At 54.0% G+C, this 25,696-nt stretch overlaps 1 protein-coding gene across 2 annotated transcripts in view; it reads left to right on the top strand.

The window, feature by feature from the left end:
* UNC5B (unc-5 netrin receptor B) overlaps nucleotides 1–22,595 on the top strand; it is a 29,368-nt gene extending 6,773 nt beyond the window's left edge. Inside the window, exons 2-17 of one of the 2 annotated variants that reach the window (XM_021399839.1) lie at nucleotides 10,021–10,242; nucleotides 13,343–13,486; nucleotides 15,160–15,263; nucleotides 15,816–15,996; nucleotides 16,290–16,457; nucleotides 16,639–16,803; nucleotides 17,378–17,410; nucleotides 18,130–18,324; nucleotides 18,775–19,164; nucleotides 19,260–19,347; nucleotides 19,425–19,593; nucleotides 19,705–19,938; nucleotides 20,659–20,808; nucleotides 21,026–21,190; nucleotides 21,282–21,460; nucleotides 21,922–22,595. In XM_021399839.1, coding sequence (XP_021255514.1) covers nucleotides 10,021–10,242; nucleotides 13,343–13,486; nucleotides 15,160–15,263; nucleotides 15,816–15,996; nucleotides 16,290–16,457; nucleotides 16,639–16,803; nucleotides 17,378–17,410; nucleotides 18,130–18,324; nucleotides 18,775–19,164; nucleotides 19,260–19,347; nucleotides 19,425–19,593; nucleotides 19,705–19,938; nucleotides 20,659–20,808; nucleotides 21,026–21,190; nucleotides 21,282–21,460; nucleotides 21,922–22,087 — 2,753 coding nt within the window. In that variant the 3' untranslated portion in view covers nucleotides 22,088–22,595. The remainder of the gene's footprint in view (nucleotides 1–10,020; nucleotides 10,243–13,342; nucleotides 13,487–15,159; nucleotides 15,264–15,815; nucleotides 15,997–16,289; nucleotides 16,458–16,638; nucleotides 16,804–17,377; nucleotides 17,411–18,129; nucleotides 18,325–18,774; nucleotides 19,165–19,259; nucleotides 19,348–19,424; nucleotides 19,594–19,704; nucleotides 19,939–20,658; nucleotides 20,809–21,025; nucleotides 21,191–21,281; nucleotides 21,461–21,921) is intronic. The other variant, XM_021399840.1, reaches the window with a different exon arrangement.

The raw sequence follows: 25,696 nt of genomic DNA, 5'->3' as shown, positions 1-25,696 counted from the left end.
CATGGACTGTATGGAGAAGGTGAATGGTGGAGATGGCTGGCGGCGTTTGGAGAGAGGTATGAGGAGTGGGGATGCAGAGTTTGAGGAACCTGTCATCTTTGGGGTACTGGGGTGTCCCTAGACAGGCCACCATTCTGGATGTGGCACTTCTGGAGCAACCCTTTTTCCAAATGATAGCACTGAGGTGCAGACCCTGGTGTGGTGGGGGCTTGTGCCACCCTCGTGCCCTCACCAGGAGGAGGATGCAGGGCACCGCGTGGCTCTGGATGCCGAGCATCCCCAGGAGCAGCCTGGTGTTCATTAATCCAAGTGCCTCTGGCTCCCCTTTCAAGCTGTAATAACCAGAGCTGAGAGAGTCAATCCATATCTATTTAAAGCACTTCGATAAATAAAGATACCAAATAAAATCACGGCAGCCCTCTGCTCTCTCCCTGCTCCTAGGGATGGCTTTTTCCCCCTCCCCACGTTCTTCTGGATGCATCTTTAAGCGCAGGGATGGCTGTGGTCGGTCCATTTGGCGTGCCCGGCACCAATCTAAGGCGCGGGGTGTCTGCAGGGGGACAGCTGGGGTGCGCGGAGCCCCGATGGGGAGGGCGGTGCGTAGGAGTGTGGGAGCACCCAGAGGAGGAGCAGGGAGGCGAGGAGCCGGCTCTGCCACCTGCGTGACGCTCGTGGGAGCCGCGGGCTGTTAGCTCTCTCGTTTTCCCTTCCCAAAGACGAGAGCCGGGAAGCGCTGGGGGAAGGATACAACCCGAAAGCCCCCGGCGGTTTGTTTTGAGGACAGCGTGTTTGCTTTCACAGCGTGCCGGAGGGGATTGCGCTGCTACTGTCAGCAAATAAATAAAATAAGAGCTTTGTTTGAAACGAAGCCCTTTCTTCTGCCGGCTAATTAGGCGAGCTGGTACCTGCAGTGGCACTACCCGGCACCAACCGCACTGTTTGGGGCGTCGGCGGCTTCTGAGCTCCGGCAGCGCCTCGCCGTGTGCTTTAAATCCCCTTCTCCCGGTAATACGCGCAGCCCTTGGGGCGGGGGGAGCGGAGGCAAGGCCCGCTTCACCTGGATGCGGCTGGGCTTCCCGTGCGGCCGTCCCGTCGGGGCGCGGAGCGCAAAGCGGGGAGTCCTTTTTTCTCTCTCTCCTCCCCCCCGCTTCCCGTCCCGGAGCTGTCGCAGGGGCAGCCCCCATCCCGCATTCCTCGAGATAAGGATCCTGTCTGGCGCCGGGGTTTCGAATGCTCTCCTGATTATCGGCAGGCGCCGGGGGAGCCCCAGGCACAGATAAAGAGGGGCGGAAGGGAGAGGAGCTCCTGCAGCCCCGTCCCGCTGCTCCCCTGCCCCAGCGCGCCGGGGGAAACCAAGAACGTTGGAAGGGTGTTGCTTTTTCTTCATTCTTCTTCTTTTTTTTTTTTTTTTTTTTTTTCTCTTTTTTTTTTTTTTTTTTTTTTTTTTTTTTTTTCCCATTAGTTTTTATTATGATTTTCTCCTCCTGACCGGCTCTACCAGAACGTCCAGCTCCGGCAGCTCCAGCCGCAGCTGTAATGAAAGGCAGCGAAGGGGTACAGCCCCTAGCCTCGGGGCTGGGCAGAGCACACCCAGGGCCCTCTCTCTGCGTTCTGCATCCAAGCACTGGGGAGGGCAGGGCCAGAAGGGTTTGAGCTCGTCTCTTGGCTGTTCCCCCCCCTCTCCCCCGCTTCCTTGCCCATTCATCCTGAAGAAGCACAGAGCATGGAGGTTGTCACCTCTGCTCCATGCATGGGCACGTGGGACTTTGCTAGTCTTGGCATTGTGCGTGACACTGTGCACTGCGTGCCTTGACATTGCAGACCTTGGCATTGCATGTTCTCTTATGTGTTGAACTCCTTGGCATTGCATACCTTGGCATTGCAGATCACCCCTTTCATTGCACATCTTGGCATTGCACTTGTCCCCATGCATTGCATACTAGGGCATTGCGTGTTGTCCCATGTATTGTGTACCAGGGCATTGCATGTCATCCCGTGCATTGCACCGACTGACATAGCATGCTCCCCACCAGCCTCTGCATTGCACATTGAACTGAGAGGCAGAGGAAGGCGCTTCTCTCCCTGGTGTGCATGGTGCTGATGGCTGGAACACTGCTGCAGCCAAAAGGCATTTCCCTGCAGCAGTAATGCTCACACGGGGGCAGCTGCTGGCCTCCTGCTCCCTTCCCAGGCACGGAGGGAGCAGGGATGGATGGGACCTCAACACTGGGTGCCCCTACAGCACATCTATGTGATTGCTCTGAAGTTTCCTGCATCAATTAGTTGATGCTTTCCCTTGGGGTGAGTGTGAAAAAGAAATGACCGCCACCGCAAAAATACATAAATAAGCAAATAGAGGTATTTCTTGTTTTTAGAGCAGAGAGAGAAAGCTGGAGGTGGGGGGAAGGCGGAAGGAGCTGAGAAGCAATCGTTTTTTATGGCTTCCTGGAACCTCCGGGATGTGGGCAGGACGGCAGCAGGAGCAGATAGCCGGGTGATGGGCTGCCAGCTCCCATCTCGCCCTTTCAGACTGTAAATATGGAGGCACCACATGAGAAGCAGAGAACTCGTTAAGCTGTCAGCGCTCCCTTGGCTGGGTTGTAAACGGGGCTCTGGGCTGGGGCATGGGCACTGAGCCCTGTGAGGCTGTGGGGTCCCATTCACCGGAGCCCCACTGACATGGAGAGCAGCATGGGCACCGTGAGTTTGATGCACCCCAATGATGGCCTTAACATTGACAGTCTCCAAAGTGGTTGCAGAGGGAGGGAGGAAAAGGGGAAGAATGGAAGGTGCCAAGGCCATGTGGGACCATCAGGCTCTTCTGTGGGATTGTGTCAGTGGGTTTTGTCTAGTCCTGCCCCAGAGTCCCCAGGGCCCTCCCTGCTTCCTTCGGAGAGGTGATCCCATTGTGCATGGAAGCACCTGCTTGAACCCTTCCTAAATGTAAGAGCTTTGGTACAATGGAGGTAGGGAGAAGAAACAGATTGAGTCATTGCATTGTTCTTTGTAATCAGCTTTGCCTTCCATTAACTTCCTCCCACCCCCAAAGCTGCATTAAGGCACTTGCTAAGAGAAGTGGGGAATCCAGTGCAGGGCTCCAAGATGTGGGGCTGCCCAGACTGCATCTGGGGAATGAGTGGGCTCTTCCCATTAATTGCCACTGGGTGCTCTGCTGCAGGGCCTAGGTGAAGAGTGATGGGAACAGGGGGTGGGAAACAGAAAGAAGAGAATAGCTCCGGCTCTGGGCGTTCTGCAGTGTTCTGGGCATCCTGCACTGGGGCATTCTGCAGTGCTTGGGGTGTCCTGCAGCGCTCAAAGCCTCACGATGGGGCATCTCACAATACTGAAGATGTCCTACAATGCTCAGAGCATCCTGCACTGGGGTGTCTTGCAATCCTCAGGGTGTCCTGCAACACTCAAAGCCTTGCAATGGGGGCATCTTGCAATGCTCAGAGCATCCTTCACTGGGGTGTCCTGCTGCACTCAAAGCTCTGCACCAGGTTATCCTGCAGTGCTCAGCCTCTGCAAGAGTGTCCTGTAACGCTCAGGGCATCCTGTATTGGTACGTCCTGCAATGTTCAGTGTGACTTGCAGTACTCAAAGCCCCACAGTGGGGCATCTTGCAATGCTCAGGGCATTCTGCAGTGCTCAGGGTGTCCTGCAGTGCTCAAAGCCCTACACCAGGTTATCCTGCAATGCTCAAAGCTTTGCAAGAGGGTGTCCTACGATGCTCAGAGCATCCTGTATTGGGGCATCCTGCAATGCTCAGTGTGTCCTACAGTGCTCAAAGCCTGCAGGCTGCAATGCTTGGGATATCTTGCGGTGCAGTTGCCCCCAGAAGTGCCCTTTTAGGGCAGGGGAGTGGGGCTGGGCATGGTGCTGGCTGGAAGCATGTGTGCAGGTACCACACTGGTGCTTGGCATGCGGGGCAGCCAATCCAGATGTTTCCCAGATGTTAGTCGCTTCCTGCCTGGCTCCTCCGCACTTGGCTTTTTATGTACTTGTTTGTTTTGGACTACAAACAAAATAAAAAGGGTTTTTATAACCCCACTCCCAGGAGGCTGCGAGTTCAGGATGTAATCTGCAGGCTATTCACTATTGTCTGGCCGCGTCTCCCTGCCCTCTGTGCTGTCCCCGGACACGCATTGCTTTGTTACCGTGACTTTTTCCCACATGACGTCTTCTCTCAAGGGACGTTTTCCTTCATGCCCCCCTCTGGCACTCAGGGTGGGAATATCCCTGGCTGGTTTGGGCTGGAGGCAGGAGGAGGAGGAAATCCCATGGTTTTTTAGCCCAGTCTCACCCATCTCTATGGGCTGTGCTGCTGCTGAGGATGGGAAGCTCATTGCACTGATGATGCCTGTCCCATTGGCTCCGGAGGAGCTGCACCTATGCACATGTGGCTGTTCTTGGTCTCGCTTTATTTTTTTTTCTCTACCTCTGTGGGGTGAAGCCCCTTTTCCTCTTTCCTTCTCTTAATTGCCCGTTAAATAATTTAAATATTTAGGACGAAAGGGCTGCAATTACCCATTAATTTACATTAGTAATTTATGTACCAGGTTGGATGCACAAGTTGCTGCCGTAATGGGCCCCCCCAGCCAGCAGGAGCCCTGCTGCAGTGCTTTCCTGGAACAGGAGCAGTGCTTCCCACCACGTGCCCTGCTTATAGGGCACTCTCAGAGCCCCCCAAGAACCAAACTTCAAAGCCTGGTGGGAGTTAATTGGCATGGGAGGTGTGGAGCAGCTCAGGAGCAATGTGCTTGCTGTTTGTTTGCTGTGCAACACTTTTTGTGCAATTAGCTGCTGAGGCTGCAGAGCCCAGTGCAATTCCTGCACTGTAGCATTGTGCAGCACTGCCTGGTGCATGAGTGGGGTTAACCAGGCCCAGGGCAGACCCGTGGGGCTTTCTGAAGGTGAGGGTTTCTGAGGCTAAGCCCCTCAGCTGAGGCTGAGGCAGCCTGGGGACGCTGGGTGGCTGGAGCTTATCCTCAAGGCTGCAGTAAAGCTGTTTGGAGTGGGTCATTTCCCTATACTTTGCTTCTGCAAAGTCCCCCTGCAGTGTGTTATAGCAGCAGCACCTCCTCTCCATCCCTTGGTCCCCTCCATCCCTTGGTCCCTTCCATCCCCTTCATCCCTCGGTCCCCTCCATCCTTCTATCCCTCCATCCCCTCTCTGGCTTCATGCTCCCAATTAAGCACCAACCAGGGCCACATGTCAAGACAAGCACATTGCTGGGGTCCCACTGCTGCTAGCACCCCATGCCCCGTGCCCAGAGCGATGATTTATTGGTGCTGACAGTGAGTTAGAGCCAGGTGCCGCTGAGGTGCCTGCTGTCACCTGCAGCAGTGCCGCACGTAGAGCAATTAGCATGAATCATAGAATCATTAAGGTTGGAAAAAACCACTAAGGTCATCTAGTCCAGCCATCAACTCGTCACCACCGTGATGGAAATGCTCCTGCACGGGGACTGATAGCAGAAGGAGGGTGAGATTGGGGGGCACGGTGCTTTGAGTTTGGTTTTCCTCCTTTTTCTGTGCACGGAGCTTCTATCTCAGGTCCCTTTGGGGTCACCTCTGCTGGGGGCTGTGGGAGCTGGGAGTGGGTTGGGTCGTGGAGGGGGGGGCAGGACAAAGGGAGGAAAGGGGAATGCGGCACTGTGGGAACGGGGAGAAGAAAAGGTGGAAGGGCAGCGAGGGCTGGCTTTGTGCAGAAAGCTTCCACGAGTGAGTCAGGGATGAGAAAACAGTCAAAAGGTGGAAACTGGCAGTGGTGGGAAAGGAAGAAAAGAGCTACACTGGCTCTGGGTCCTGTGGCTCTGAACACCCCAGTGGTTTTGTCCCAAATGTCAATAGCTTTTTCCTTGCCAGCATCAGGGATTATTTCATTTTTTTCCTTCAATCTTTTTCTATCCCCATCTCTCCCTCCCCCTTTTTCCCTTCTGTTTGTCCTGTATTATCACAGCCAAATGAGAAGGGAGGGAAAGGGCAGAGAAAGAACAGCAGCACAATATTCCCATCCTCCACGTATGCTTCTCTCGATCATAGCAACAAATCTGAAAGATTAAGGGCAACTTTAAAGACCATTTAATAAAGTGCTCTTCACGATGCTGCTCCTCCGGGTGAATTTCTAGTTAATTTGGGGCACGGAACCAGCCTTTTTTTCCCTTTCTTTTTAGCATCAGGTGTTATGTTTTTCCCACTGGCAGCCTGGCACGGAAGGAGCAGCCTTTCAGGATGCTTCTTTGTGTTCTCAGGGTGCTGGGGAGGGCTCGTGCCATCTTCTCTTCCTGTCTGGGTGTTGGGATGCTCTGTACTACGGGATGGACATCGGTCTCCCCCATGAGGAACACCCCATCCCAAGTGTTGCCATTGGCACTGGGAAACAGCTCTCCCAAAAAGGAGACCTGTGTGTGTGTAGTCCCGAGGAAAGATTTGGTCCTGCGCCAATTTAGCGCAACTTGAATGACAAGTTACAATTCTTTTGGACCAACAGTGGCAGCAAGTCCCCGTTTGCTCCCTGTTTTCTTTCCCCCTCTCTCTTTTCTTGCAGAAGTTATTGTTCTTTTCGCACCGGGAGCGCAGTGCGTGCCATCCGTGTGAACACACAGCGCGTTGCTGCATTGTCTGCTGCTGGCGTTCTTCCTTTTAGGAGCCAAAGCAAATAAATGAAGTCCGCCTAATTATTATATCCATTAAAAATAGCACCACGGCTCGGTAAACAGAACAAGCGATACAAGGGGAATGCAACAATGGAATTAAAATAGCACAAAGAGCGGTGCTGGGGCCCGTAATGAGAACCAGAGCTAGATGGAATCTTGTGATAGTTTTCAAACATCACCACTTCCCTGAAGGAAACGCATAAAGCAGCACAAAGGCACCGAGCACAATAGCATATAACAGGGATTTGCTCCGTAATTCCTCCTCCTGTTCTCTCTTGCTTGGGTAGTGCGGGGCAGAGTGAGGCACGTGGCTGTATGGTGAGAAATGAGCCGGTCTGGGATTATCACCATCAGAAAGATAAACAGAAGTGTGACAGCTCTGTGTGTGCTTGGGCACAGTGTGTCATGAACACCACGGTGCTGTCTGCTCCCAGCTCAGGGCTTGGGGCAGTGCCTTCGCCGTCTGGGTGCCATCAGTGGGGGCTGTGGGGTACAGCAGCAGCACAAGATGCCCTGCACCAAAATGTGTCCAAGGGATTTTGCAATGAGAAAGGGTGGTTTAGGGTTGGAGAAGTGTGGGGTTTTTTTGGATGCAAAACACCCCGGCTCCTCCGTCCCACCCATTTCTCAGCACAGACTTTTCTTTCTCTGTTTTCCCTTCCCCTCCCAGCCCCTGTGTAATAAAGGTGCATGGCGCGGGCGTCCGTCTGCAGGCTTTTAATTTTGCTGGGAGAGGTATCTGCTTATTTTCTCCAAGGGTGTAATTAGGGCTGGCTGGGAGCACCCCCTCATTACTGCACACTCTCTAATTACAACATTTGCCTGCTGCGGGGAGCCGGATGGTCTGGGGAGCCGCCGAGATGTCCCTGCCACCCTGTCCCTTGCCCTGGGGCCGTGGCCGCACGCAAGAGCTGGCAGCACGGAGGTGGTGGAGTCACCGTCCCTGGAGGTGTTACAGAGCCGAGGAGATGTGGCACTGCCTCAGTGGGCAGGGGGGGGTGGGCTGGCTGAGCTGAGAGCTTTTCCAACCTTAGGATTCTGTGATTCTGTCCCAATGAGGAAGAGGTTAACGTGCTGCACTGATGAGTTAATGAGCTTGGAGCTTTGCATCAGCAGAGTGCAAGCTCGGGCTGCAAGGCAATGTATCCCTCATGGGACATGGTGGCAGCCTGCTGTGTCCCCCTGGCTTGCTTGCCTGCACTCACGCCGGTTTGCATCAGCCCCAGTGGGGATTTGGTGCTCAGCTTGGGCTGGGGCACCTGCAGCTGTGGTCCACGTTTTGTTCTTGGAGCATCCTGGGGGATGGAGCAGCTGCATAAGTGCGGTGGGAGGGTAATGCCTGGAGGCCTTGCATGGTTCCTATCAACCAGGCACCCAATTTAGGGGAGAAGCCTAGGAGAAGCCCTAGCTCCCAGCCTGGTGCTTAATCCCCACTTCACATCCCTGCCTCCTGCGGGCAGCCCAGGGTGATGGGTGCCGGGCTTTGCCGCCACTAATGCTCCTGTAATCTCCCAAATATTGGCAAGGATAACAATTGCAGGAGGGAGGATTTTAGCACTGTGCTGTGGAGGTGTGCCCGAGCTGGGCAAGTGCTTTCCGATCTCTCCATGCCCTGTGCCGTGCACTTTGGGTGATGGGGAGGGGCTGATGTGAAGCATTCTATCTCATGGAGCGGGATGCTGCTGCTGCCCCGGCCATTGACCTTCTCTCCTGCTGGCAGCGCTGGCTGCAAACATCTGCAAGGGACTCCCTGGGGAGCAGATGCTGCAGATAATCCATCTCAAACCCATGGGATTAAAACGTGCCATGAGGGGATCAGGGAGAGGAGGCTGGAGAGGAGTCAGCACCCATTCCCCTCCTCCCTTTCCATCTCACTGCTTCTACTGCACCTGGGATCAGGGTTTGGGCCCTTCCTTCTCCTTCTCCTGCCCCAAGCCCCTCTTGGCTCCTCAGTGTGACCAGAGTAGTGCAGACGCTCAAATCTGCCAGTGGGTACCAGTTTCGGGGATCCCTTCAAGCCAATATCCCTTTGGGAAATACCACGTCGTGCCCTCATTCTGCTTTCACCCTCTAAGACTGGCCCAGCAACAGGTGCCTGCGTCCGCATCCTCAGGTGGGAACCCCTGCAGACGTCTGCCAGAGGGATTGTGATTACAGCCAGTGGAGAGCACTCTAAAATATTTATTAGTTTGTCACTGCTGGGAGTTTTATGGCTTGTCTGGTTGCTGCGCTGTAAATCCTTGCCATGCGAGCTGCCTCTTTGCAGGTCTTTGGGGCCATTGGAGCTTAAATGGCATGCTCCTGGGAGGGAGAAAGCATCAGGACAGGTGGAGAAATCAGCCTCCCTTGTTTGCTCCTGGTGCAAACTGGGGGGTGGCCCCATTATGAGTCCAGCCACAAAGAGCCCACCACAATCAGAGAACCATTGGAATGGGCTGTGCCAGGTGGTGGTGGGGTCCTCATCCCAGGGGGTGTCCAAGGGATGTGTGGATGTGGTGCTGAGGAACATGGTTTGGTGATGGGAGCATTGCTATGGTGGTCTGGGGAGGATGCTCTGTGTGCAACCCCAGCCACCCAGCCCGGCATGCTTACTGCAGGATGGCAGAGAGGTTTCACACCAGCCCTTGAGTTAAGTGTTGTTGGCTGCCTCTCTTGCCAGCTCGCTGGATTATCTTCTGCCAGACCCCTTGCCAGGAAATTTAGGTTTATGACATAGAGGCAGTTAAAAAAAAAAAAAAAAAGGCAACAACAGCTCAGTGGATGCAAAATGGAGCTGTACATTTAAAACAAAAGAGGTGGCATTTGCTGCTCTGGTGCTGTGCACACATTGCCCTGTGTCCTGTGCACTCAGGGGGCACTGAGAAAATCAAAGCCAGTAAACAGACTCAGGGGCGAAATGGCCAGAGAGTTGGGGAGAGCCAGAGAGAGAGGAATTAGCCTGGAGTTTAATTCATTGTTTCCAAAAGAGCAGTTAATGGATTATGACAAATGTCCTACTGCTCTCCCGTAGTGCTGTGTTAAATGGAAATGGAAAGTCAATTTTCCTAAATGGATTTTAAACGACTGACCTCGTGTGTTGGTTGTTTTTTTTTTTTTCACTCGCTGATTTGCTGATTTTTGCTTGGGAGGCAGCTTGGCCATCCTGTTTCCTTGGCACGCTGGGTTTTTCTCCTCCTCCCCATCTCACACCTCATCTGGCTTCCCAGGTCCTCTGCTCCTCTTCTTCTCTGGAGGCGTTGCCCTGGGCTGGTGCTGGTTGTTGGCACGTGGCGGTGTGTGTCATTGAGAATCAAAGCCATGGGACACGGACTTGCAATGGGACTGGGTAGGTGGGGACTGATGGCCACTCGCTGCCATTGCAGGGCTGGAGTACAGCGAGGTGCTGCCTGACTCCTTCCCGTCGGCACCGGCGGAGACACTGCCCCACTTCTTGAGGGAGCCGCAGGACGCCTACATCGTCAAGAACAAGCCTGTGGAGCTGGTCTGCAGGGCCAACCCTGCCACCCAGATCTACTTCAAGTGCAACGGGGAGTGGGTAAACCAGAATGACCACGTCACCACCGAGAGCCTAGATGAGGTCACAGGTGAGCACATCCTTTGCCCATCCCCTTTATTTTTTCCAGGCATTTCTCCACCGCTCTTGTGTCGTACCTTAACAGGCTGACATAGAGACCTTCCCGGTCTTTGCTCCTTTCCAGGTTTCTTTCTCCCGTTGTGTGTCCATGCTGTGGATTATTCTCCTCCAGCTGGTCTCTTCAGGATTAATTTTGTCATTCCCAGGTGGCTGCAGCCTCATGAAGCCACTTAGATGTGTTTTCCACCTCCTTGCTCCATGCACAACTTTTCTCCCATTCCATACCACAAGTGAAAGAGGAGTTGTCCCTCCAGGCTCATTGCCCATGAACGAGATGGGCCACAGCACTTACTTTAGCTGAACCCCATAGAGAAGCGACTTATTGACCAGTTGGGTCTTAGAGTAGGTCGTCCAAGCCTCCAGCTACAGGAGGAGCTCTGAGGAGCTGGCCAGAGAGGTTCGAGAGGTGACAAAAAGCCAGGCCATGGAATGGAGGGCTTGTGTTTAGTGTGGTTGGGTGCCATCACCAGGGTCCCATCAACTGAGACGTGATCTATGGAGAAAAGTTGGTGGAAAACAAGCCCCCACCAAATTTCCATGCTAGAAACTGTGGTGGAAACCTAGCAGCATATTCAGAGATGGGAATAATCCCATGACTTGCTATAGCACTGTTTGATAAATCCATGGGGCTTCCTTATCTGGAGCAGACTATTAACCCTGCAATAAATACCAAATAAAACCAAAGGAGAAGGGTTTCACAAGCTGGCGGCAAACATGACTACAGGCTGGAGAAGAGGAGGGATTGAAGAGCTTGGAGGGGCTGCTTTTAGCGAAGAGGGGTTGTGAGGCCATTCCAAATAAAGCCACGTCATGTGCACAATTACTCTTTGGCAGGTTGCAGCATCGGTGCGTTTAACGCTGCTGGAAAGGAAATGCTTTCCTACAAAATGCCTCATCAACACGTAGGCAATACTCATTGCCACTGGGTATGGTAAAGGCCAGCAGCTTAGTCAGACTCACAGAAAGATTAGATGTGCAATGTTTAGATATTTAATGGGTAATGAGAACTGGTAGGGTGCAAAGATTGCTGAGCTCTCCTATGCCTCAGTGGACAGATCTGAAACAGGGAGGAAAGAAGGAGGTGTTTTAGACATTTCAGTGGATCCCTCAGCATCCTCCCCATCCTCCCTGGCTATTCACCATTTCTGCAGCCTGCTCCATCCTACAGAGAGGCAGATCCCATCCCGGTGTGGGGCTTGCTCTCGCCACGTTGAGTTTCATGAGCATCTCCGTGCTTCCAGTTCCAGCTCGATAAAGCTGTGCTGCACTGCTCAACCTTTGGAAGGATGATCGAAAGCACGCAGGAAGACTGGTTTATTTAATTAGGAGTAGAGCTACCAGTGGGAATATTGAGTGAGCATGGGCTGGCAGGAGCCTGGGGCTTGCTGCCTTCTCCTCATCCACCCTCCCACTGTGGGGAGGTGCCTCTGGGGGCACTGCAAGCCCCACAGGACTTTGGGTACCAGCAGCATGAGGATGGTGAGGTTGAGGGTATGAAGGCAAGCTGCTCTAGGGCAAATCGGTGCCCACCAGTGACTGAGGGGCTGTTTATTTATAGTGTCTGACTGGGTCAAAGCAAAGGTGCAGGTGCTGAGGGGAAGAGCGCTGATGAGCAAAGTTGGAGAAACCAGCCTTGAGATGGCAGGAGGCTTCCGTGCAGCGTGAGCTTGCCCATTTCTTATAGGGAAATTTTTCTAGGGGCTCATTTTCCATTGGCTTTTCTCCATGATGTAGCTCTGGGCCAGCATGCGAGCAGTTTTGGGGAGGAAACTGCGCGTGTCCTTCATGCAGACTTCAAGGATTATATTGCTGCTCTTGGTGCAAACCTGGCAGTAACTTCAGCGCGGAGGTGATGTCGTGCATGTAAAAAATGTTTGGGCTCGGGCATATCTGCCTCGAGAGAGGGAGCTGGAACTAAAACGGGTTGTTGTGTTAAAGATGTGCATGTGCAGTGCCTGCTGTTGGTGGGGGATGTTGCTGCAAAGGGCACAGAGGGAGGTGGCCACGATGCAATGGGTGAGCACGGCCAGGTGTCCACAGCTCTCAGGTGCCCTCGGTTAAAAGCCTGGAAAAAGAGACTTGTAAAGAAAATTAACTTTTAAGATGATGTGTCTAGCTCTGTAGAGCTCTGACTGCATCAGATCCAAAGCATCTCATGTGGAAGAAAGCAAAAATAGGCCAAGTCAGAGAGGATAATTCAGCCGGATGAATAGGGACCATCCATAAAAGCAGCCATGTCTTGCTGTGTGTAAGCCAGTTAAATAGGCGCTGTGTGGTTCCTAAGCTCATCCTGCACTTATGGAGGTAGAGCATCTTCGCTCTTGGTGCTAACAGAGGCAGCATCGCTCCTCACTGCATGTCCCATCCCACCTGGCTGGGGCTTGCAGATGAGATGAGAGGTTTCAGAGCGTCCCTTTGGAGGTCAGCGCCTTCTGAGAGCCCTGGTTTTTCAGAAGCACTTGGCCCAAATGCTTTTTCTTGTTGTTGTTTTTTTTTTTCCCTTGCTGGCAAAAGGAGTGATATTTCCTTGTTTGTCAGCTATGCCATAGGAAGGCAGCAGGGAGACAGTAATTGCTCCTCGCAGCGCTGGAAGCGAGCTCAGAGAATTACATCTGGGGAGCGTGCAGCTCTGTGTGGCAGTGAACTCGGGGCCCTTTTATAAATAGCGGCTCCGAGTTTTATCCGGGGACATGGACGTGGTGGGCAAGCAGCAGAGCAGCCAGGAAGGGAGAGGAGAGAAGGTTTGAAAGAAATCAAAGTGAGCGTGGAGCATTGTAGTGTGTGTTTCCTCCTGTTCCATTCATGTCTCCTGTTGGCAATGGCCCCATCACGAGCAGCTGATAAGCATCAAGCCCTTGTTGAAACCTCAGCATCCTCAGCTGTGGGTTTTCCAGCGCCCTGCAGACGGTGTCCTGGCCGTTCGGTGTTACCTGTGTCATCATCGCATCCATTCCTCAGCCTTGGAGGACGTTGCTTTGTGGAAGCCACCACAGCCCGTGGTATCCCTCCAGCCCCAAACCCCACTGACACCATCTGTCTGTCCCTTGCAGGGCTGGTGGTGCGGGAGGTGCAAATCGAGGTGTCCCGGCAGCAGGTGGAGGAGCTCTTTGGCTTGGAGGATTACTGGTGCCAGTGCGTGGCCTGGAGCTCCGCAGGCACCACGAAGAGCCGCAGGGCGTACGTCCGCATTGCATGTAAGTGCTCCGTGCACGCGGTGCATCATTCCCTTTTGAGCTCACAGGTGGCTTTTTTAATTTAAATGAGCACCCCTCCCACCTCCTTTTCCACTTTCAAGACTATAAGGAGTTTCCCAATGGTACAAACCACTGATTTACAAATTGCAAAGCCCTGGGGTTACGACCCTACGTCCCAGGCTGTGCGTCTGGATGGATTAGAAATGGCCAGCACAAGCCTGGCTGCAAGATGCTGCTCTCAGCTCATGGCACAGCTCCGTGCATGGGCGCCATCCTTACCCGCCGTGGCACTGGTTGGGTTAATGCTGCAGCACCCAGCAGCCTGCTCAGCTCTTCCTGGTGCTTTATTATCGTTAATAACCTGACGGTTAGCACCTTGTGCTTTTTCCTGAATCAGCGGCTCTGCGTCCCCAGAGTCCCTGCTGTCATATGTCACTTCTCTAAGCTGCTGTTTGTGGGTGTCACCCTGATTAAGGACAAGTTAATCAGGCTGTTACCCGGCTGAGTTTGCTCTCTTAGCAAATGAGATGGCAAAGCTATAGGAGTATGGCTGGGCTTCCAATGTGGTAAACAGATTTTGCTATTAGAGGGCTAATAATCCCGCATGTCATCCAAAACGGAGGTGAATCAGCTGCATTGCTGATGTCCCCGAAGGATTTGGACTCAGCAAAGAAAATGTTGCCCACTGAAGGGCTGGCTGCCAAGGAAGCCCTTTTGTCGTCAGGAGGGACAAGCTCTCAGCCAAAAGTTTGGTGTTCCTTGCAGAGAAATGATCACAGAATCATAGAACTTGGGTTGGAAGGAACCTTAAAGCCCACCCAGCTCCAATCTCCCTGCCTTGGGCTGGGTACCTTCCATCAGATCAGGCTGCCCAGGGCCCCATCCAGCCTGGCCTTGAGCAATGAAATGAAGTGGACCAGTTTAAGATATCTGCTCTCCCATCCCCAGCATCCTGTGACCTGAGATCTCCGGGCTTGGCAGTTTGTGCCATCCCATAAATCAGCATCATTCTCTAATGCTATCCATGCAGTTCCTGCTAACGAGCTGTTAGGACTACATGCCCTCCCAGTTTCTCCACATCTGGTTGTTTGGATCAAAGCCTGCGTGTGAGGCTGCGTGGCACTGCCCAGCATCCCCGTGCCACGTACAGCTGGAAAAATGATGAGTGCCCTTGCAGCAAAGATTGCATCATGGGCTCCATGCACATCGTGGCCTGTATTTAGGGTGTGCTGACAGCCCATGTGGGTAGGGCATGGGTTCACCTTGCTGTGCTTTGTCACACCATGTGTTCCCCGCAAAGGCATGGGGTGGGCAGCTCCTGAATTGGCAGTGCCCCAGCTTTTGAGGGCTGTGTGCTGGAGCAGAGTGTTGCAGCACCACCTAGTGATGCACAGGTGCTCCTGCTCCTTCTGAGGAGCAGCATCCTGCCACATCCCCATAGCCCTGAAACGTGGGAAATCACCGTGGTTCCCATCCTCCCAGGACATACAGAATCACAGAATCGTTAAAGTTGGGAAAGACCACTAAGATCACCTCATCTGACCATCTACCCATCACATTTTGCTCTGCATTTCCCTGTGTGTGTGTGCTGTGGTGATGCTCTACGTCTCCAAGATTTTATGGGGTGCCCTGTTTCTGCAGCATGCTGCTAACAATTGTCTTTCCCCCTCCAGACCTGCGGAAGAACTTTGACCAGGAGCCACTGGGCAAGGAGGTACCACTGGAGCAGGAGGTGCTGCTGCAGTGCCGGCCACCCGAGGGGGTGCCACAGGCAGAGGTGAGTGGGGACAGGGCTCCCAGCACCCAGACAGCCCTGGGGCAGCCCTAAAAATGCCTTGAGATGGAGTACATCATGGCAGATGCCCACCAAGCCTTTAGACCCTGGGAGCATTGGTGATGGCTGCAACATCCCGACCTTGGTGATGTTTGTCCTTGCTGGTGCCCACACCCAGCGATGGTATCAGCTCACACCCATCCCAAATGACCTCATTAAGCAGACCCAGAAGCTAATGGGCAGCCCTGCAATTTGGTGCTGCACCCCGCTTTGCCACCCAGCGATGAAGCAACCTGCCTGAGGTCAGCCAGCGCTGGAGTATCCAGATCTCTTGCTTGGCTCTTGTGCCCTGCTGACACTGAGAGATTCCAGCAAGAGTTCAGGTGGTTGAATCCTGGCTTAACTTTGTGCTCTTCAGAGGCATCCTGCTGGGGAGCACGTGGAATGGGCGTTTCCATAAAAACCTGTGATATGTTCTACCTGGCTGAGTTCCCCTTTGGCTTAACCACCATCCTGCCCCACATCCTTACTCCTTCCCACCCTTTCCCTTGCCAGGTGGAGTGGCTAAGGAATGAGGATGTCATCGATCCCGCCCAGGACACCAACTTCCTCATCACCATCGATCACAACCTCATCATCAAGCAGGCCCGGCTCTTGGATACCGCTAATTACACCTGTATGGCCAAGAACATCGTAGCCAAGCGCCGGAGCACCACGGCTGCTGTCATCGTCTACGGTACTGGTTCTTGCTTTTGGGAAGGGGCCATGCCTGCGAGCAGAGGGGCCTGTGAGCACTTCCTGGGGGTGGTAGGAGGGAACCCCACCAGGCATTGTGCTACATTAGGCAATGGCCAAGGCCTGCCGAACTGGCATATCTACCAGGTCATTAGGAGATGTTATTAGGATGTTCTTAGGTGTAGGTATCTGCAAGCGTTGGAGGTTGGGACCATCTGAGCCTTCACTGCCAAAACGGGCTCTGTTACCGCATTGCTCAGGCTTTGCGCGTCACATGCCTGTCTCCTCCTGCAGTGAATGGTGGCTGGTCCACCTGGTCCGAGTGGTCTCCTTGCAACAACCGCTGCGGCCGCGGCTGGCAGAAGCGCACCCGGACGTGCACCAACCCCGCACCACTCAATGGCGGCTCCTTCTGCGATGGGCAGCCCTTCCAGAAAATAACCTGCACCACGCTCTGCCCAGGTAAGGGGGTCGCAAACCTGCTGTCCTACCCCAGCTGCATGCTCCAGCCGTGCTCCTCGTGGAGATGCCATCAGGGCTGGGGTTGGCATCTCCTCAGAGGTCACCCTGAGATGGGTGCCGGCACCTTCCTGCTGTCGGGAGTCGTGTCTCCAGCAGCGTGTCTGTGTTTGGTGGCCCACAGTGGACGGCGCATGGACGGAGTGGAGCAAGTGGTCAGCGTGCAGCACCGAGTGCACCCACTGGCGCAGCCGCGAGTGCTCTGCACCAGCTCCACGCAACGGCGGCAAGGATTGCAGTGGCGGGCTGCTCGACTCCAAGAACTGCACCGACGGGCTCTGCCTGCACAGTGAGTGCGCCGCACTGAAAGAAATGTTAACTTAGAGCTAGCTGTCAGCTGGTGCTAAGGCTTGGGGGATTTCTGGTGACCGCTGTGGGATCTAACTGTCCCATGAGGTGCTAGGTTTGGGGTCTGTGCTGAAATAACGCTGGTTGTTGGCAGTGGAGGTGATCCACTCAGCTTCCTTAGCCCCGCTGTGAAAATGTCAGTGCTCAGCAGGAGCTCTGGAGCAGCAGCAGCTAGCATCCAGGTGTACAGGGAAAAAGCAGCACTAGCGGTGTGTGCTGCACTGCAAGCAAGCATGCTGAAGGCTGATGCTGCCACCTACTGCTGTGTGACACCAGTTTCCCCTTTCTCAGCCCCAGAAGCCTCCTGCTCCACCATTAGAGCATCGTCTTGGGACATGTGTCCCAGGACAGTGAAAATTTAGCACTGGGGATGGTGAAGGCACGGTGGCAGCAGAGCCACCTGCAGAGCTCCCCCGTGTCCCCGTACCCTGCCCAGCTGCGCCTGCCTTTTGTGTCATTCCACCCCCATCACACCATCTTCACCTTTTCTTTTCTAACTTTGTTTTTCCTAACAGATAAAAGAGTTCTAAGCGAACCCAAAAGCCACCGTAAGTGCTCATTTCATGGCCATTTGATTTCTTTTGCGCTGCATCGCTTTGGTTTCACCCTTGGCAGGGCTCCGTGTTGTCTGCTGGGGAAGGACAGGGTGGGAAGAGGGAACAACTAAAACCTGCCCCAAACTCCCATGTGCATTAAATTGTGTGCTGTGCTTGAGGAGCGACAGTGATGACTTTGCTTTCGTGCTCTGCTCCTGTCCCTCTGTTGCTGCTGGCTGCGTGCAGTTCTTGGGTAGAGCGCGATGCATCTGGTGTCGCTGCACAAAAGATGCCCCAAGCATTGTCACCCTAACCAAGGACACCCTTCCTTGAGCTGGGAGCCCCAGGGTTATTTTTTTAACATCGACTCATCCCAAGCTTGACATTGGTGGATGAGGGGGTGAACCTTTCCTTCTGGCTGACAGCTTCCCTGTTCATCTCTCTCCTTTCTGGGCAGATTTCTTCCTCTGTCCCCCATACAAGATATACCAAGTATTTAAATATCAAGAGCCTTGTGGTAGGGTAAGAGGTGGTGGGGATGCTGAGGGCTGTCTGTACAGATGTCACGACGCTTGCTCTTTGCAGGTGAACGTATAGCTTGGGTATACGTATATGATGTGCGCATAGGTATTATGTTCACTCCTCAGGGCTATCTGTTAGGATAGTAGGGTTGATGACTTTGAGCTGAAGCTGAATAAACATGATGTTTCAATTTCTCTCCTCCCTCCCAGTGCTGGAGGCCACGGGTGATGTGGCCCTGTATGCCGGGCTGGTGGTGGCCATTTTTGTCTTCATTGTCATCCTCATGGCTGTGGGGGTGGTGGTGTACCGGAGGAGATGCCGGGACTTCGACACCGACATCACAGACTCGTCAGCTGCCCTGACTGGAGGCTTCCACCCAGTCAACTTCAAGACCGCTCGGCATGGTAAGAGATATCAGAACATCATAGAATCACAGAATGGTTTGGGTTGGAAGGGACCTTAAAGTCCACCCAGCCCCAACAGCTGCCCAGGGCCCATCTATGGCACTGGGCACCTCCAGGGATGGGGCACCCACAGCTCTGGGCAGCAGTGCCAGAGCCTCACTTCCCTCTGAGTTAAAAAGTTTCATCCCCAAGCTCAAGCCCAGGCTGAGTCTGGCTGCGGGTCGTAGAAACGTGTAGGGAACAGGGTCCTGATGAACCTCCAGCCTTGTTTAGGGGAACCTGCTAATGTATGAAAGCCAAGGGCTCTGAGGAGGTGCGAGCTGCTATAGCCCTGCACTGTGCTCACTCACCATGTGCCCTCCATCCTGTGGCATCCTGAGCGAGGAGAGATTTTCATGGGCATCCCCTAGTTAAGGAGCAGTTTTCCATTCCCGTTGTTTCTTCCCACAGACAACCCCCAGCTGCTGCACCCCTCCATGCAGCCGGACCTGACGGCCAATGCGGGGGTGTACCGGGGCCCCATGTACGCCCTGCAGGACTCCTCGGACAAGATCCCCATGACCAACTCCCCTTTGCTTGACCCTCTCCCCAACCTCAAGATCAAGGTCTACAACTCCTCCACCACCTCTTCTTCGCCGGGGCTGCATGACGGGACGGATTTGCTGGGGGGAATCCCCTCTGCCGGCACCTTCCCAGGGGACAGCGGCAGCCAATTTGTGAACATGCGGAGCAAAGCCCAGCAGGGCTCCCAGCACCTCCTCAGCCTGCCTCGGGAGCATGGCACCAGTGCCAGTGGGACTTTCAGCTACCTGGGGGGAAGGCTAACCATCCCCGGCACCGGTAAGCCCCACGCTGGGGAAAAGGGTGCTTTGGGTGTAAGATAACCGAGGGATCGTTCCCTCGTTTGGGGGCTAACACTGTGTGCGGTGCACTAGGGGTGAGCCTGCTGGTGCCGCACGGAGCCATCCCGCAGGGGAAGTTCTATGAGATGTACCTGGTCATCAACAAGGCGGAGAGCGGCCTGTAAGTCACACTGCCCTCCCTCTGCCCTCGTCACCTGCCGTGGGTCTCCCTGTCCAACCGGTGTCCCCTGTCCCCAGCTTGCCCTCCGAGGGAACACAGACGGTGCTGAGCCCAGCGGTGACCTGCGGACCCACCGGCCTGCTGCTGTGCCGCCCCGTTGTCCTCACCATTCCCCACTGCGCGGATGTTGGCTCCTCGGACTGGATCTTCCAGCTGAAAACACAGTCCCACCAGGGGAACTGGGAGGTAAGGTGTGAGCCCAGCCCTATGGCCAGCCAAGACCCCAAGCACCATGGAACTCAACATCCTCCAAGCAAAGGGCTGACCCTAAGCTTTGGTTTCCATCTGTCCCTATAGGAAGTGGTGACCCTGGATGAGGAGACCCTTAATACCCCCTGCTACTGCCAGCTGGAAGCCAAATCCTGCCATGTCCTGCTAGATCAGCTGGGCACCTACGTTTTTGTGGGTGAGTCCTACTCCAGGTCAGCCATCAAGAGGCTCCAGCTGGCCATCTTTGCCCCCGCCATCTGCACCTCCCTGGAGTACAGCCTCAAGGTCTACTGCCTGGAGGACACACCAGACGCGCTGAAGGTACTGCAGGGACCTTGTCATAGAAAGGTTTGGGTTGGAAGGGACCTTAGAGATCACTGAGTTTCAACTCCTGCCGTGGGCTGGCTGCCACCCACCAGCTCAGGGCCCCATCTATGGCCTTGGGCACCTCCAGGGATGGGGCACCCACAGCTGTATTAGACCATGTCCCCTTGCTTATAAGCTCCTTTCAAGTACTGGAAGGTTTGAGGTAGGCCTCCCGGAGCCTTCTCTTCTCCAGACTGAACAAGCTCAGCTCCCTCAATCTTTCTTCATAGGAGAGGTGCTCCAGCCTTTGATCATCTTTGTGGCCCTTCTATGGACCTGCTCCAACAACTCCACATCCCTCCTGTACTGGAGGGCCTAGGCTGGTGGGGGTGCACGGGCCACCACTGGTGCCATGGTTGTTTAATTCCTCGTGCCTTGTCCTGCCAAGTCGGGATTGCTGTAGTGCCTCTAGGTGGAGGTGTAGGCAGCACTGTGCCTCTTGGAGTTTGTTTCCCTCTGAAGTGTTTCTAGTGGGATGGCATTACAAACAGATAGGGTGGCGCCTGGGTTCTTGAAAGTGCTGCCCTTTCTGCTTTGCACCTTTGCATTATCTGAGAAGTACTGAGGCATGTATGGAAGTTCACATGCAAGTTTACAAGTCCAAGCTGAAGGTCGGGCTGGGAGTGGGGTGAGTTGGGCTCCTGAGGCTGATGCCACCTGTCCTGCTGTGCACAGGAGGTGCTGGAGCTGGAGCGGACGCTGGGCGGGTACCTGCTGGAGGAGCCCAAGCCCCTGCCCTTCAAGGACAGCTACCACAACCTGCGTCTGTCCATCCATGACATCCCCCACTCACTGTGGAGGAGCAAGCTGCTGGCCAAGTACCAGGTGAGGAGCAACCTGGGGTCCCCAGGGCGGTGGGCACCGGCTACCCTGGTGATACCTTTAGGATCTCCGCCTGAAGGGATGGAAGAGGAAGGGGATCTGTTTTAATTTCCCGGTGGGATGCTGTCTGTGGGGTCTCTCTTTCCTGCCTCATCCCCACGGGGTGGCTGGAGGAGATGGGATTTCCCCTTGGCTGAGCCCATGCTTTGGTGCTCTGCAGGAAATCCCCTTCTACCACATCTGGAGTGGCAGCCAGCGAGCCCTGCACTGCACTTTCACACTGGAGAGGTACAGCCAGGCCTCCACCGAGCTCACCTGCAAGATCTGCGTCCGGCAGGTGGAAGGGGAAGGGCAGATCTTCCAGCTCCACGTCACACTAGGAGAGGTGAGCTGGAGTGGGACAGCAGGGGGACATGCAGGCAGAGACCGGGCCTCCTCCTGACTTTCTGCTCAAATATCTCACTTTCCCCTTGCAGCATGCCAACTCATTCGACACCCTCCACTCGCACAGCAGCAGTGCCCCCACTACCCAGCTGGGACCCTATGCCTTCAAAATCCCCCTCTCCATCCGACAGAAGATCTGCAACAGCCTGGATGCTCCCAACTCCAGGGGGAATGACTGGAGACTTCTTGCCCAGAAACTTTCCATGGACCGGTGGGTCTCCCTGAGCTTTGCTCTGTGCTCCATCCATGCTGGATTGCATCTGGCTAGGTTATATCTATCCATAGAAGTCCACCTAGAGATATAGAGATATCAACTCATAGTTATCTCCATCCATATACACGTGCTGTGGTCTGGATCTCTCCTCATTTTGGCCTGGCCCTTGTTCGTCTGGATCAGTGCTTGTGATATTCCCATCTAGGCTCACCTCTGAGGCCCAAAGGAAGGGAGGAGGCATGGTCAATGATTTCAGCAAAACAAAGCTTGCACTGCTTTTGCATGAATGCTAGCTGTATAAAAACGCAGACAGTGGCTCATGGGCTTTGACATATACATCATGGCATTCCCGTCGTGGTTCACACTGCAAACAGGTTGGCTGCTCTGGCAGCGTCCACCCTTCCATCCCCAAGGGGCATTGTACCAACCTGCATCTTCTCTCTCCCTCTCCTTTGCAGGTATCTGAACTACTTCGCCACCAAAGCCAGCCCCACTGGGGTGATCCTGGACTTATGGGAAGCCGAGCACCAAGACGATGGTGATCTCAACACCTTGGCCAGTGCCTTAGAAGAGATGGGCAAGAGCGAGATGCTGGTGGTCATGGCCACGGAGGGCGACTGCTGACAGTGCTCCCTTGCTCCAGGGGGATGTCGAAGGGAGACCTTCCCAAGCACCCCTCCCTGTGTGGGGGCTGAGCGAGGAAGGGCCGAGGGCCCCAGTTCTCCCTCCCCACATCACTGTCAGCCTTACAGACCGATCCTCAGCGTTTACAAGCAATTTGAGTGTTACACAGCGTTCCTCCTCCTCCTCCTCCTCTCGGATGGCATTGGTGATGCTGGAGGAACCAGGGCTTCTTGAGCCGAGGCGGTGGGGGCTTTCCTTCTCCTCTGAGTTCCCTCCCATCTGGTTCTCCTCCTCCTTTGATAGCATTTCTGCATTGAAGAGACGAGTACAACCTAGGCAAGCGGCTTATTTCTGTCAAAGGCTTCAGGCAGCTTCATAAGGCAAGTAGGAAAGGAAGAAAAAAGGAAAAAAAAAAAACAAAACCCGACACAGTTTCTTAGGAAACGCAAATAATTTATTATCCAGATCTTTGGATGAGTCCTTTTTAAAAAAAAATATGGAAAAAAAAGAAAGATTTATAAATCTTTTGTGTGTGTGTGTGTGTGTGTGTGTGTGAGAGAGAGAGAGAGAGAGAGACAGAGACAGAGACAGAGACAGAGACAGAGACAGAGAGAGAACAAGAGCACTGTTGTGGTCAGAGTGGCAGAGAGAGATTTAAATGAACGCTCTTTTGTAGGGAAAGCATGCGGTCGAGCTGAGCAAACCTTGTTTACATGTCCTGGGACCCCAGGAAGTCCGTAGGGTTAAGTGCCTCTATGCTCCTGTGCTTCAGGGTGAGCTGAGACCCTCCTCCAGGTTTTCACTGCACGTTCCCCTTCCTGGCAGCAGTCCCATGGAGCGGGGTCTGCAGGTGCATGGGAGGGCTGTTGCCCTGCTTCTCTCCATGGCTTTCTGTAAGGAGCAGCACAGCACGGTGCCCCTGTCCCCATGCTCTCTTGGTCCTCCTCCTTCATCTTTGGGCTCTGTCTCCATCCCTTGTGGCATCAGCAGGGGATGCCAAATCCATTCATGAATTCTTCCCCGGCATAGTTCTGGGGGAACTTTTAGGATGACTGCGCCTTCATATAGATAAATACAAACCAAAGACTTCAGCCCGGCGCCGAGGCACAGGCCAAAGTGTTGTTTTTTAACAAAAAACCAGATGGTGCAGTTAATTCCTGCCTGGGGTTGGGAGAGGCAGGTTCAGGTGCAGACCGCATTGCTCCAGGGTCCCTGGTTTTGGGTCAGTATTTTGGCAGGGATGCAGGGAGGGAGGTGTGGGGCTGTGGGCTGTGTTGGGGAGATCCGTGGGGCTGTCCTGCTTCTGTGTGGGGTCCGAGGACAACGCCTGGGGGTCACCATGCCATTGCACATATCAGGGTTGCTGCATGTTTGCACAAAGCCCGCTGAAATTGTGGATGTGCCCCATGCCGCCCAGCGGTTTGAGGTGTTGGCTTCTTGTTGGGGTTGGAACAAAAATGTCAACAGAGTCCTTAGTTTGCTTTCTTTGGGTTTCTTTTGGTCATGTGCTGAGTTCTACCTCGCTACCTTGCTGGTAAGGAAGGGTCTCCAGGTTGGGAGCCGGGCTAAGCGTTCCAGCACGTAAGCAGCCATTGGTTTCCATCCCATTGCACCTCCTTTATTTTCTCCCTTTTTTCCTGTAGTTGGCTTTTTATAACAGTGGAGAAGTTGCGTGATGAATGGAAAGTAATCGTAGGATAACGAGGTTCATCACAAAGGTATGGCGTCTCATTGAAGGCTAAACATAGAGATTACCTGCAGGTAGAAGTATTTACTCGGTGATTGTTGTGTCTTAGAAAATTGTCTATTAAAAAAAAAAATAAGTTTTTTCAGGTTGGAAGCTTGGGGTGGGAAGGCTTCTGGGCAAATCCCCTTGCCACTGCAGCAGGGTTTCCACTCTCCTTCAGGTTGCATGTAAGCATGTAATCAGTGACACCCCATCCCTGAGCTGAGGGGAAGAAGCAAATCTGGGAAAACAGTGAAGAATTGCTCCAACGAAGTGGCTGCTGGCATTAAATAGGGCTTTGGCAAATCCACTGCGGGAGGCGAGCTGCTCTTTTCAGGTGTGGGACAGGGCTCATCTGAATCTCTCTCACTCTCATTCTCGCTGTCTGCTCCGTGGAGCATGCGGCCATACATCTATCCTTCCCACCCTGTCTGTCTGTGTCCGTCTCCCCTCCCTTTGGGGCCGTTCAGTGCCGACCTTGGGGCCATGGAGCCGTGGGCCATGTGGTGCTGGCAGCGTCTGTCTCCATAATAATACGTCCAGGGGATGGGCCTGGGGGCATCCTCTCCGTCTGCATTCTGTTTATTCTGTAAACTAAAGAAATGTAAATAAAGTTTAGCGTTCCTATTGTAACAAATTAATTTTTATGCAATAAATTATATTTCCTAGTCTAATAATTAAAAAAAAAAAAGTAGACAATCTGCTCTCTCCTCCTGCGTGCATCACTCGGCGGTTGGTTCCTGCTGGGCTTGGCGGCTGCTGGAGCTCTGTGCCTGTGGACCCTGCTGCTCTTGGGGCTGCCGCACTGGGCAGGGGACATGGGGACCCTCGCTCATTGTGGCCCAATTTCATCCACCTCTTGTGCCCAGAGTTCAGCTCTGGAGGTCATCCTGACCGCCCCGGGTGGTTTTCCTCCCATCTGCTTCAGTTGGGTGCTGCAGGTATGGCACTCCCAAGGGACAGCCGCCCTCAGCCATAGCCCTTGGCTGTGGTGGCCTGGGGTTACTGCAGGGTATGGCTGCCCTTTTTGTTCTCCTGCAGCATGGGATGTGCTCCTGCTGAAATACTTGGCCCTTTCTTTCCCCCTTAAAATTAGGCTAGTCCAAATCTCTGCAGTCAGTGCACTGAATTGACCGGAGCTGACCTGTGGGTCCGCAGCGTGGAGTATCTCGGGCATGGGTAATGCTGACTCGAGGGACCGTCACAGCTTCGTTAAGCACAGCCTGGCTTTGTTTGCCCTGCTTGGCTGTCACAGTCTCTTGTGTTGTGATCCGAGGCCCTTCTCCAAGAGTGGTTTTTTTGACATGATAGACCGCAGCAGGTCAGAAACATCAGGCAAATCCCTTGGAGCCGATGGGTTACTGACTCAGGCTGCGCTCGTTCCTCAGGTGTTTTTTCCAGCCTGGCGCATCAATGTGGATGAAAATCCCAAGAAGAAACCTCTGCAGAGATCCCCCTGTGCTCCTCCAGAGCTTTTCCAGCTCAACGCATCACCACTGGTGATGCAGGTTGGGCACGAGCTTCTGCTTGGCTGCTTGCAAAGAGAAAGCACTGGTGTGTGTGTGTGTGTGTGTGTGCGCGCGCCCCTCAGGGCCACATCTCCGCGGCTCTGCAACACCTCCAGGGACGGTGACTCCACCACCTCCCTGGGCAGCCTGTGCCGGTGCATCACTGCTCTTTATGAGGAGAAACGTGCCCTAATATCCAACCCTTGGGAGGGAGTGATGTACTCAACCTTCGGTGTCTTCCCCCAGAACCGAGCCCACGTTGTCCCCATTAAGAGTGCGGGGGAAGGAGGGGAAAAAAGGCTGAAAACATGCTTTGAAAAAGTGGGAAAACGTCGGGGATCAAAGGGTGAAGAAGGAAACAGAGATGAGGAACCG

Source organism: Numida meleagris, chromosome 5 (assembly GCF_002078875.1).
Source record: "Numida meleagris isolate 19003 breed g44 Domestic line chromosome 5, NumMel1.0, whole genome shotgun sequence".
Classification (NCBI taxonomy): domain Eukaryota; kingdom Metazoa; phylum Chordata; class Aves; order Galliformes; family Numididae; genus Numida; species Numida meleagris.
Note: the sequence above shows the minus strand (reverse complement) of the source record. Positions and strands in the feature narration are given on the sequence as shown.